The sequence below is a fragment of the Loxodonta africana genome, chromosome 15 (genome assembly GCF_030014295.1).
Source record: "Loxodonta africana isolate mLoxAfr1 chromosome 15, mLoxAfr1.hap2, whole genome shotgun sequence".
Classification (NCBI taxonomy): Eukaryota; Metazoa; Chordata; class Mammalia; order Proboscidea; family Elephantidae; genus Loxodonta; species Loxodonta africana.
This window is the reverse complement of record NC_087356.1, coordinates 76,647,576-76,660,268: the sequence shown is the minus strand read 5'-3', so window position 1 is coordinate 76,660,268 and position 12,693 is coordinate 76,647,576. Positions and strand designations below refer to the sequence as shown.

At 36.7% G+C, this 12,693-nt stretch overlaps 1 protein-coding gene across 2 annotated transcripts in view; it reads left to right on the top strand.

Annotated features, from left to right (window-relative positions):
- ARHGEF12 (Rho guanine nucleotide exchange factor 12) overlaps window positions 1-12,693 on the top strand; it is a 172,957-nt gene that overhangs the window by 119,179 nt on the left and 41,085 nt on the right. For both annotated transcript variants that reach the window (XM_010597934.3, XM_010597933.3), the window contains 9 exons: window positions 1,833-1,907; window positions 4,509-4,601; window positions 6,774-6,884; window positions 7,174-7,272; window positions 9,949-9,991; window positions 10,297-10,402; window positions 11,064-11,201; window positions 11,701-11,733; window positions 12,078-12,192. In XM_010597934.3, the coding sequence (XP_010596236.2) occupies window positions 1,833-1,907; window positions 4,509-4,601; window positions 6,774-6,884; window positions 7,174-7,272; window positions 9,949-9,991; window positions 10,297-10,402; window positions 11,064-11,201; window positions 11,701-11,733; window positions 12,078-12,192 (813 nt within the window). The remainder of the gene's footprint in view (window positions 1-1,832; window positions 1,908-4,508; window positions 4,602-6,773; window positions 6,885-7,173; window positions 7,273-9,948; window positions 9,992-10,296; window positions 10,403-11,063; window positions 11,202-11,700; window positions 11,734-12,077; window positions 12,193-12,693) is intronic.

The window sequence follows — 12,693 nt, the reverse complement described above, 5'->3', positions numbered from 1 at the left end:
AAGTTTTTCACTTTAACTTTGTTGAGGAGTCATTTTAATTTATAATACTTCCACCCTTGTTCTTTTTTTTCCTTGCTATTTTTGTGTTAAAGAAACTGGTTCGTGTCCAGTAGAATAACCCACATTCTAATTGTGTTTTCATGGTGCTTAACATATTTTTCTGTCTATATTTCCTGAAAACTGATAGTTAGAGCTGGAGTCTTGATCAAATTAAAGTTTGGCAGTGGTGGCTGCTGTTATTATTTGGCAAGAACTATTCGTAGATGGTACTGTGTACTTCATACTTCATCCTATTAGGAGGTGAACGTCTGGTTGTCTGGTTGTTTCTTTAATGTGTTCAGGCTATGTCAGCACAATTCCTTCATTATGTCGGTGCAGTGCCCCATCAGGCTTTCCTGTAATGTTTTTACTTGCCATTAATGATCAAAATGCCTAGGTCCGTTATTAAATTGGGGGTTTCAAGATGATGATATTATAATTTTGTCAATTTTTTATGCATTTATTAGATGGAATTATTTTATAGAGGAAAATTTTCCCTTATTAGCTGTTACTGTTACCTATTGCTGTCAAGTCGATTCCGACTCATAGCGACCCTATAGGACAGAGTAGAACTGCCCCTATAGAGTTTCCAAGGACTACCTGGTGGATTTGAACTGCTGACCTTTTGGTTAGCAGCGGTAATGGTTAACCACTATACCACGAGGGTTTCCAATTAGCTGCTGGGTTACACTAAAATACAGCTTACACAGGAATACAAGATACTGAATTCTTTCCCTTCATGTGTTTGTTTTGAGAAGAGTCAATCCCCTAACAAACTCCCCAGGTGACAGATCAGGGGCGTGTATGTGTTTGTGTGTATGTGTTTAACTCAGATTTTAACATATTTGCTTGTTGTATTTCAGTACATTACAGTCATTATTCCTTTTGACATTCAGATTGTCCCTTTTTGACTGGTTGCGAGTCCCTTCATTTTGTCATCTGTGTTCTTTTGACGAGATCCCCCAGTGTCTTTGATAGCTTCCTTGCTTTTTTGTTGTGACAGGATTTTAGTCTTATTTTTTATGTCTTATTTCTGAGACCCAGAGTCATCCATTTCTCCAAGGTGGGGCTTGTATTTGAAACTCCTGTTTTCTCTGTCTGTGGTCTCTTGGTACACATATAGGTAGCATGTGTCTTCTGTATTGGCATTCTTATACAAGTCTCTTGTTTCTCATTTCCAGCTGCTCTGAAGGATGACTCCTGATGCTCTGAGGTGTTTCTATTCCTCCAAAGTGAACTTTCTGCATGTTACATAGTCTATATTTTATATTAGATCATCCCAAACATACCCGTAAATTTTATAAAAATCTACCTACCCGTTTTCACATGAGGTAGTAACAGAAAACAGAAGTTTAATTTCATTTCTGTAAATAGGACAAAATGCTTTTAACTTAGAAAGAACGGTTTGAGGAAGGGGTTAAAGGCAGTGGCTAGAGTTTGATTTTGATGTAGTAAGTTTGAGCTGTATGATATATTCAGTTAGAGTGATTTGGTAGAAATCTAGCCTCCAGGTTTGGAGATTAGGTTAAACTGTTCTCTTGGTTCTATCTTGTTAAAGTTTTAAATTGTGCCTTGGGTTCTATATTGTTTTATTGATGTGAAATTAAAAAGTTGAGAGAATAAGTGACTTGCCCAAAGCCAGGAAGAAAGTAGCAGAGCCAGGTATTACATGAAAGATATTTAGTAGCCCCAGAGACAAACATGAAATTCAGAACATCATTCTTTCACGATTTTTTTCCTTATTCCTTTTTGGTGAGCCAGTTGAAATTAATTGAATGTCGTTTTTGCCTTAGAGCCCCAGGAGTGGCCTGAAAGAGAGGATTTATCTAGAAGAAAGCCCAGACAAAAGCGAAGTCATTCCGGACACCGTGAGTATGGAATACATACTGTGCTAGTGCTTTCTTTGGAAACCCCGGTGGCGTAGTGGTTAAGTGCTACGGCTGCTAACCAAAGGGTCGGCAGTTCAAATCTGCCAGGCGCTCCTTGGAAACTCTATGGGGCAGTTCTACTCTATAGTTCTACTCTGTCCTGTAGGGTCACTATGAGTCGGAATTGACTCGGCGACACTGGGTTTGGTTTTTTTTTTTTTGGTTCAGTGCTTTCTTTAGCTGTCCTGGTACTTAAGTGATAATAGACGTGCCTGATAATTTTGCATATTCTTAGTTGAATGCTTTTAGTGTTCTGATTTTATTTTTTAATTAGGCTTGTTCAAATCTTTTTAGTAAAAAATTTAAAAGTATTTTGCGATGCACAGATTATTAATTAGCAACAAAAGGACTATTAAAAACCAAGATACATCTAATCAAATATAAAATCAAAAGTTGTCTGACTGCTGCTCTTAACAAATTCCTGTTGTTCTACCTGATTTTTTTTTTTTAATTATTAAAGCTCTGGGGGTAAAAAAAAAATAGTAAAAAAGACAGAATCAAGTTTCAGAGATGCAAGTACACACTGTTGCAACATACTTAAGGAGGAAAAAGCAACAGCTACGTATTATTCACTCCATTTATAACTTGTGAATCTGCTTATAGTTTCAACTATAACAACTATGCTGATCTTTATTTCTGGCCTTACCCTTTTTGCTGACCTCCAGGTCCTACATGTTTAACTGCTGTCGTATTTGAACCAAACTTATTTCTTCATTTCCTTTTTCTCCCCAAATTCTTATTTCTCTTAATGGTATATGGTCTTTTTGATTTTGGTACTTGTGATTTTCAGACAACCCGTGTTTTTTATATTGCACATTGATGGCTCTGCACTGCCTTTGACCACATTGAATCCAACTTAGTAAAGTCAGTTGATGAGTGGAGAGCTGTTGCATGGGGATGCTATCTGCTGACCTGCAATTTCTTGCTGCCGTTTTGCTATCTCTGTTTCTATAGCAGTGTTTGTGTGATTCCTTGGAAAATCTTATTGCATTATGCCAGTGATTTTCAACTGGGAGTAATTTTGCCCCCCCAGGAAACATTTGGCAATGTCTGGGAACATTTTTGGTTGTCATAACTGGGGGCCTGCTAGTGGCATCTAATGGATGGGTATAGGCCAGGGATGTTGCTAAATATCTTACAATGCACAAGACAACCCCCACAACAAAAATTAAAAAAAAAAAAAAAAAAAAAATTTTTTTTTTTTTTTTACCTGGCCCAAAATGTCCACATGCCAAAGCTGAGAAACCTTGCATTATACACTCATGACAGTGAATTAAAAATGAAAAATAGTAGTAGGATTCAGCAATGACTTTAAATTATGTGACATTAATGGAAATCTTTTGGTAGTACTTCTGAGGTGTATTAACCTTTCTGCTAACATTGTCTTATCATCTCTGCTATCATTTTCCTTTTGTCCTGTTGTCCACATTCACTTTCTTTTTAATTTAACTTTTTTATATTGTAACTGTTTATGTAAATCAACTTCAGTTTTTTCTGTAACAAGGTGTAGGTATGTGTGAATTAATAAGTGAAGTATTCAGAAAGTGATTAGAATCAGATAACCAATGCTATAATGAGAGGGTAGTGAGTGAGCTGGAAAATGAATAAGGAAGACTGAAGAAGAATTGATTTCTTTGAATTGTGGTGTTGGTGAAGAATATTGAATATGCCATTGGCTGCCAGAAGAATGAACAAATCTGTCCTGGAAGAAGTACAACCAGAATGCTCCTTGAAAGCAAGGATGGCAAGACTGTGTCTTACTTTGAACATGTTGTCAGGAGGGATCAGTCCCTGGAGAAGGATATCATGCTTGGTAAAGTACAGAGTCAGTAGAAAAGAGGAAGACCCTCAGTGAGATGGATTGACACAGTGGCTGCAACAGTGAATTTACGCATAACAATTGTGAGGATGGTGCAGGACCGGGCAGTGTTTCGTTCTGTGGTACATAGGGTTGCCGTGAGTCAGAACCGACTCGATGGCACCTAACAACAACAACAACAACAACAACAACAACAACAACAACAGTATAGTGAGTGGGTAAAGGGTATTTGCTGTTCCCAGAGGAAATGCTTTTTCCCATGAAAAGCAATTAGTACTATTATGGTGGTTTTTTGTGCTGAAAGGATTCATGGCCTTGAAAATTTGAGAACTACTACTTTGAAAATAAAGTTGTTTTTAGTTGCCTTCAAGTTGATTCTGACTCATGGTGACCCCACATGTGCGGAATAGAATTGCTCCATAGGGTTTTCAAGGCTGTGACCTTTTGGAAACAGATAACCAGGCTGTCTTCTGAGGGGCCTCTGGGTGGGTTCAGAATGCCAGTCACTTGGCTAGTAGTGGATCCCTTAACCTTTTATGCCACCCAGGGACTCCTTGTAAATAAAGTACCTTGAAACATAAATAAGAAGATAACCCCAAGGCTTTAATAATTTTAAAAGTTAAGTGAATCATGTCTTTTTTTAGTATCAGTTTGGCTTTATTCCTTCTTTGAAATTTGACCATCGGATAATTTTTCTGTTCCTTTTCTCTGAACGCTACCAGGATACTCAGTCACTTATCGGGAGTCCTTCAACCCGTATAACACCTCATATTATTGGGGCAGAGGATGATGATTTTGGCACTGAACATGAACAGGTGATGACATTTTTTCTAAAAAATAAGTTACTAATTTTATGAGATGTCTGATTTACTGCAAAACTTAACACTTTCTGGAGCTTGAAATAACTTTGTAAGGGCTGAAAGCTAAATATCAGAGCTGGTAGTCCCTTAAGTTAATTGCTTATTTCAGCTTTCACCGATAGGAATGACTTGGATTTTAAAACTGATGAGAGTTAGGTCACTGACTTATACCTAAGTACTTCGGTTTTTGGTGGGTATTATTATAAATGGTATTTTTTGTTTGTTTATTTCAAATTGCAATTGTTCGTTGATGGTTTATGTATAGGAATACTGTTGGCTTTATTATAAATGGTATTTTTTTATTTCAAATTCTTCCAGTTGTTTATCAGTGGCATATGTATAGGAATACGATCAGCTTGATTGTTGATCTTGTGTCCTGCAATATTGCTTAAACTCTCCTGTTACTTCTAGGAGTTTTTTTTTTTTTTTTCTTGTAAATTCTTCGGGGTTTTCTACATAGACAAATATATTTCAATCTGTGTATCTCTTATTTCTGGCTCTTGCCCTAGTGCTGTGGCTAGACCTTCCACTATGAGGTTGAATCGGAGTGATGAGACAGGACATCCCTGCCTTATTCCTGGTCTCAGGGAGAAAGCACTCAGTCTCTTCACCAGTCTGATGTTAGCTGTAGTTTTTTGTCAATGCCTTTATTAGGTTAAGGAAGTTTCCTTTTGTTCCTAGTTTGCCAAGAGTTTTTTTTTTTTATCATGAATGGATGTTGAATTTTGTTAAATGATTTTTCTGAATCTATTGAGATAATCGTATGAGTTTTCTTATTTAGTCTGTTAATATAGTAAATTACATTGATATTTGAATGTTGAGGGAAAAAAAAAAGTTGCCATTGAGTTGATTCCAACCCATGGTGACCCCGTATATGTCAGAGTAGTGCTCCTTAGGGTTTTGAATGGCATATTTTTCAGAAGTAGATTGCTAAACCTTTCTTCCAAGGTGCCTCTGGGTAGACTCAAACCTCCAACCTTACAGTTAACAGCTGAGCATGTTGATTATTTGCACCACCCAGGAACTCCATTTGAATATGGAACCAACTTTTTATTCCTGGAGCGAACCACAATTGGTCATGATGTTTTATTGTTATGTATTGCTGGATTCAATTTGGTAATATTCTGCTGAGGAATATTGGTCTGTAGTTTCTTTCTATGTGGTGTCTATTCTGTGATGTCACTGCTTGTTGTTTTTTGGTATTTGGGTAATTCTGGCATTATAGAATGTGTTCCCTCCTTTTCTGTTTTCTGGAAGAGATTATATAAAATTGGTATTATTTGTTGCTTAAATTTATTTGGTAAAATTCTTCAATAAAACCATCTGGGTCTGAAGTTTTCTTTTGGGGGAGGTTTTTAAGAGTTAGGTCATGGAGCAATCAATAGTTATTTACAAACTCCCCACATGGGAAAGTGAAGGATTCTTGTCTGTTCTCTTAGATGAACTTTCTTCTCTATTTTTGTGAAGATGAAAAACTATATGGAAATTGTGATGCTAGTTTACCTACACTCTTACTGTTTTCTGTGTTCATTGTATTTAGGGAATATACAAGTATTCTAGGAGTTCCCTACTTAAAATCATACAATTCTGTTTCCTACCACCATTTCTGTGATTAGTCCCAAAGTAAACGGAAGAGCTATTTCATTGTTAGGCAAAAGGCCTTCCATTGTCTTTTTAGAAATGTTTTTAAACTATTTTTAATATACTGATATTTGAATGGTGAGGAAAAAAAAAAAGTTGCCATAGAATTGATTCCAACCCATCATGACCCCGTATATGTCAGAGTAGTACCCGATAAAAAAAATCAATTTATAAATATTGAAGCTCCTGAAAATCATCTCCTCAATTTCCGTTTTCTGCAGACGGTCTTTTTTCCCATCTCTCCCCGAGAGATGTTGCATGTTGAGAGGAAGAGAGTCCATAGCCTATGTTGCTAATAAATTCTAGTGAATTTTTTAAAATATTGAATTTTCGTAATATCTAACTTAATCCTTTCTGTCTGATTTAAAGCATAAAATAATTAGGGTAGGTCAGAGTAGAATTTGGACAGTTAGGTGAAGTTGAGCCTACAGTGCATTTTTGATTTGTGTGTTGAAGTTATTGATGTTCAATAATTTCTTTTTCTAGATCAATGGACAGTGCAGCTGTTTCCAGAGCATTGAACTGCTAAAATCTCGTCCTGCTCATTTGGCTGTTTTCTTACACCATGTGGTTTCACAGTTTGACCCTGCAACATTGGTAATATGTTTTATGATTTAGCCAATTCAGAGTTCTTATATTGATTTATATACCATTATGCATTTCACATTTGCGTGAGAAGTGAGCCTTTTTTCAGTCTTCCAGTTATATACATAAAGTAAAAGATAATTAAAATGTTATTAATTTTTTTTAAAGACTTGGTTACATGCTCACAAGTACATTGGTTATGGTGACCTACCTATTCCAAATATTCCTACCCAGTGATGTAGCAGATTACATTTTTTTGTGATTTCTAACTTTAACTTTTCTATTACTTTCTCTGCGGCAGCTCTGTTATCTCTATTCAGACCTGTATAAACAGACCAATTCCAAGGAGACTCGTCGAGTCTTCCTTGAGTTTCATCAGTTCTTCCTGGATCGATCTGCAGTAAGTTGTCAAATTAAAGTTATAATCTTTGCTTTAGTACATTGAATTATTGGCCTCCTGCTTCTAACCTTCCATCCTTGTGTTTTTGGACTTTATTGTATTTTCTGACATCTGTATTACATCTCAATTATTGATTGCTGTTTTTACTGTTTTGATAAAGTCCATTGATGAACATAAGTATTTAATTTTTATGAGGTCCCAGTTACCTATTTCGTTTTCTGGTTCTTGTGCATTGGATGTTGTGTTTGATAGTCTCTCCTTAAAAAATAATTGGGTCCCATAGCTTCACCCCTATATTCAATTATTGACTACTCTTGACTTATTTTTTTATCCTTTCTAAATCAGTTGTAGGCATGTGAATTCTCACAGTAGGTGTATATATGTGTATTGGGGTTTATACATGTGCTTAATTAGAGTGAGGGAGTGAAGAAGATGTCAAGTATGATATATGTTTATATATTAGGATGCAGGGGATAATACTTGCATAATTGAACTGTGGCTGCCCTCTGTGAAGTTTGGAGGCACAAATTTAAGTAAAAGGTGATGAAAAAGATCTTAACAGTGAAACAAACAGTAATAGTGTTTTACCAATAGAAATCTTAGCAAAGTTTTTAAACTCTAGTTAGTTTTATTATTAGCCTTGTTACAGGGTAAATAGCAGTTAGCCCTTGCTGCTTCCTGGTGCACTTCCTAGTCCTTCCACTTTTGCAGTTCTCTTACATGACTGCTATGTACCTTCTGTCTTCTGAAACCTCTGTCACTTCCTCTCTTCTTCTCTCAGCTGATGACCTTGCTATTTCTCTGAGAAATTTAAAGCATGTAGAAGAGAACACCTACTGCCTTCATCTCCTCACTCTCTCAGACCATATACTCTGCCCTTGGTGGCATGAATGGATTGTCCGTGGTCTTGCCTGAAGTCAACTCTTCCCCGTGTGCACTGGTTTCTGTTTCCTCACACCTACTCAGAGACTTCACTCTAGCAATTATTTCCTCTTTCTCCTGCATCAGCTGTGTTTTGTTTTCAGCTGAATCATTCACATATCGTTGTTTCTCCTATCTTAAAACAAACACGCACAAATACACTTCGGCTCCACCAATCTCTCCTGGTTGGCCCCATTTTCTTTGCATTCCTTTACAAAGTCGTCTGCATACCTTCACACTGCTAAATACAGTTATCTTCCCAATGAGGCCATCCCTGACCAACCTCCTCAGATTTCACTCCTTTCATTTTCTGGCACTTTTCCTGCTTTATTTCTGTCCATAGAAATTATGTATTTATTTTTGCCTATATTCCTCCTCTTCTGCCCTGGGTGTTAATTCCATTAAGGCATATATTTCTGTCTGTTCACTGCTGTGTCCCCAACGTTGAACAGATCCTGGCATGTAGTGGGCACTTAAATATTTGTTGAATGAATTACAGTTCTGATGTGCTGCCATTATTTAAACTATTATGCATTATTTTTATTAAAATAATTTGCTCCCATGAAGAAATGACAATATATTCAAGTATATTTGAATCTCACATTTCTTAAAGGGAGCTCCAAGCTAAGTTAAAACTTGATGTTTTGCTACCCATGAGCTATATATCATCAAAGTGAAATCAGAACTCTAGTTATATAATTTTCACATTCTTTTAGTGCTACAAGTGATATTTATTTTATATAAACACCCACATACACAAATGAACTTTTGTCTACTTTGTGCACTTCCGCTAGATGTGTTTTTAAGAAAGTTGATTTGTGCAACCGCGTGGCAGTCTCAGTTAAAGAGGAAGCTTTGAAACCCATTTCGTTGTTCTTTAAATGAATAAGAGAAATCTAATTCTTAGAAGTGATTCTTTCAAACTTAAAACTTCATGTCTCGTAGGAATTGTTTCGTTTCTGGAAGCTCATGACTTAAGTGGGTCTGCTCTCCAGAATAAGTGCGAAGAGGTTAAGACATTTCCTCTTAATGCAGAGTAATTTTTTTCAAGACAGATTCTAAACTGATGAGGGAAAACCACCTTCTGATAATGGGACCAAAAACTGCAGTTATTATGGTGAAAATCCTAGCTAAGACGAGGTAAATTATAAGATAGCCCCCTTAGTTAGTTCAGCAATAAATTACTGGAGATAGAAGACTCCAAAAACTCAACACTGTCCTACAACACCTTCTCGTTGGGCGTGTGACTAATGTGACAATTCTTTATGTGGAAAAATGACTGTGAGTATCATGGTCTGTAGTGTGAATATCTCAGATACAGAAAATAAAAATCATGGTCATATATCAGTAAATCTTCATACGATAATAGACGCTTTGTTTAGATTTTATCTGTATTGACTTAAAATTATATATAACTGATTATATAAACCAATGATTCTAAAAAGCCCAAGGCAGCATATTCATTAGGAATAAATATGGTGCAGAAGCGTTCAGTAACCTAGTGAAATGACCGTAGATATTTTCTTTACAGTATGGTTCTTGGGAAGAGGGTTTATTTTCAAGTTTAATCAATACTGTGCTCCAAAGCTGTGAAATTTGGATGAGTGGAACTCAATAAATGAGTTTATGTATGAGTATGCTTTTAAGAACAGGTATCCCAAGTCGTATTATATCCTTTTAGTTTATACAAGCACTTATATACATCTTGAAAATCCCTTTGTGCTATTTCAATTTTTGTTTGCATTTTTGTTTTAGCACCTGAAAGTTTCTGTTCCTGATGAAATATCTATAGACCTAGGTAAGTTGGGAGCACCAATATCCTGGAAAATTACTTTTCTGTAGATATGTAGCTCATCTTTAAAGAAAGTTTTTTGTGTCATGTGGTGTCTAATTGGTCACACGAATTGAAAGAGAAGGAAAGTTTATAATACATTTAAGGTTAATGAAACCCGAGTTCTGAAATCAGAGAGGTGAAAAGCGCTGAGGCACTTCTCTTCGGCTGCCCCTCGGGTCGGATTCCCCCAGATAGCGCTGACCCCTTGCCAGCTGTAATGCACAGAACATACCTTTAGACGGAATGCTTCTTTCCTTTCCATTTTGCAGAAAAGAGAAGACCAGAGCTTATTCCTGAGGATCTGCATCGCCATTATATCCAAACTATGCAAGAAAGAGTTCACCCAGAAGTTCAAAGGCACTTGGAAGATTTCCGGTAATCTTGGCAGTAGATATAAGCTAATAAGGTCATTCTGAATTAAATTTTTTTTTTTTTTTTTTTTTTGATCGGGAAATGTTACACATTTAATCCTTATCTTAAAACCAGAAAACCCAGTTGCCATCGAGTTGATTCCAACCCTGTGTGTATAGAGTAGAACTGCTCCATAGGGTTTTCAAGGCTGTGACCTTTTGGAAGCAGATCACTAGGCCTTTCTTCTGAGATGCCTCTGGGAGGGTTTGAACAGCCAGCCTTTCAGTTAGTAGTCAAGCAGCCAACCCAGGGACTCCATCCTTACCTTAGTGCCAGGTAAACCGTATACGGTCTTTATCACCATATTACAAGTAGAATGAACATCTGGAGTCAAAGGGCTAGAGTAGAACTGAGAGCCCATGGTCCCCATTCCGTAAGCTTTCAGAATTTGAGCTCAGTACTGGCTCTGTGCTAAGTGTGTCCCTTTAGGATGTGTGTTCTGTTGAGTGAGTGTCTCTAGAATTTTTTTCCTCTGGCATCCTAGGTGACATGGGTACAGATGTAGAACACTGTGTCATTTTGCCTGTAGCTAGAAACTCATAGCTGTGGGGAGTCCGATGAGCCAACTCCAGAGGAAGATAGTTTTTCTTAAGTTATATGAGGAAATTTCTCCTATTCTTTTTAGGCAAAAGCGTAGTATGGGGCTGACTTTGGCTGAAAGTGAGCTGACTAAACTCGATGCAGAGCGAGACAAGGACCGGGTAACTTTGGAGAAGGAACGGGCATGTGCAGAACAGATCGTTGCCAAAATTGAAGAAGTGTTGTAAGTAATAGAAGTATATGTGGAAACGCCCTCTCTACTGAGATGCCACATAATTATGCTTGAAGTATGAGCTGAACAAATTTAGAAGGAATGTCAGATTATGCATGGAGCTGTTTATTTTGTCACAATACTTGAGAAGCTGGAATTTTTTCCCCCTCTCTGATGATATCTTATTTCTGGTAAAGTCCTTGTGTTTCTTTTTCTGGATGTTGATTAAATGAGTAACTCTAAAATTTCTAGTCGGTGATCAAAAATAGGTTGAATGTTTTCATTGGTTTTGGAAATACTTTTTTGCTACGTAACATGTACATTCGATGACATGAGCATGAAAAGCACGTAGTCCCTTTGTGGATTAGAGTCCCTTTTGGCATTTTATTCTAGGGGACATTAGGATAGGGACCAAGGCATTTGACTCTGTTCTATTGTTTCAGGTATCTGAGTATAATAACAACTCTTTTATTAAACTTTCATATTTCATTTTTAACATTTTTGCTTTTAGGATGACTGCTCAGGCCATAGAAGAAGATAAAAGGTAATATAACTGTTTAATCCTGGGGTTTTAAGAAAAACAAACAAACAAACAAACAAACTGTGTTTTCTCCTGTCAGCCCTAAATTATGACTTCTTTCTTTTAACTTAAAAATATAGGCTGTGGTCTCCCTCTGGTGGCCTGTTTTTTATCTGATTCATATTCTAGTGACTTCTTGAATGGAATCCCTTCCTGTCTGCAGTGAATAGATAATTCCTTATTTTTTGCTTGATGAATTAACTCCAAGAATTCCAGAGTTGGAGTTTTGGGTTTGATGTCATTTTATGTCTTTATTCTAATCACGCCCCATCTCAGAAGTCTTATTTTACTAATCCCTTCCTTTCCAGTTCAACAATGCAGTATGTTATTCTCATGTACATGAAGCATTTGGGTGTAAAAGTGAAAGAACCTCGAAATTTGGAGCACAAGCGAGGTCGGATTGGATTCCTTCCAAAAATCAAGGTGAGACTGGAATGATAACGGAGTGTTCAAGTCTTTGTGCTTCCTTTCTTTTTTTTTTTTTAAATAATATTTTACTGTGTTTTTGGTGAAAGTTTACACAGCAAGTAAGGTTCCCATTTTACAATTTCTGTACAGATTTTTCAGTGACATTTGTTACATTTTTCATGGTGTGTCAGTGTTCTTTTTAATTGCTTTTTGGTAGTTCCATTTCCAGTACGTTAGTTTCCCTGTATCCTTATCTTCTCATCTTTGCCTTTAGAGTAATTGTTGACCTTTTGGTCTCAAAGAGATGGTTTTGTAATGGAGTACCGTACTCATGGGTAATATCCTTTATTTTGTGTGCCAATCTGTCATTTCGCCAAAAGGTGACCTTGGGATATATAGTTTCAGTTCAAGGTTTAAAGAGTATCTCAGGGTGATAGTCTCAGAGAATCTCCTAGTCTCAACTGGTCCAGAAAGTCTGGACTTCTTAAGAATGAGTTCTGTTCAGATTTTCTCCCA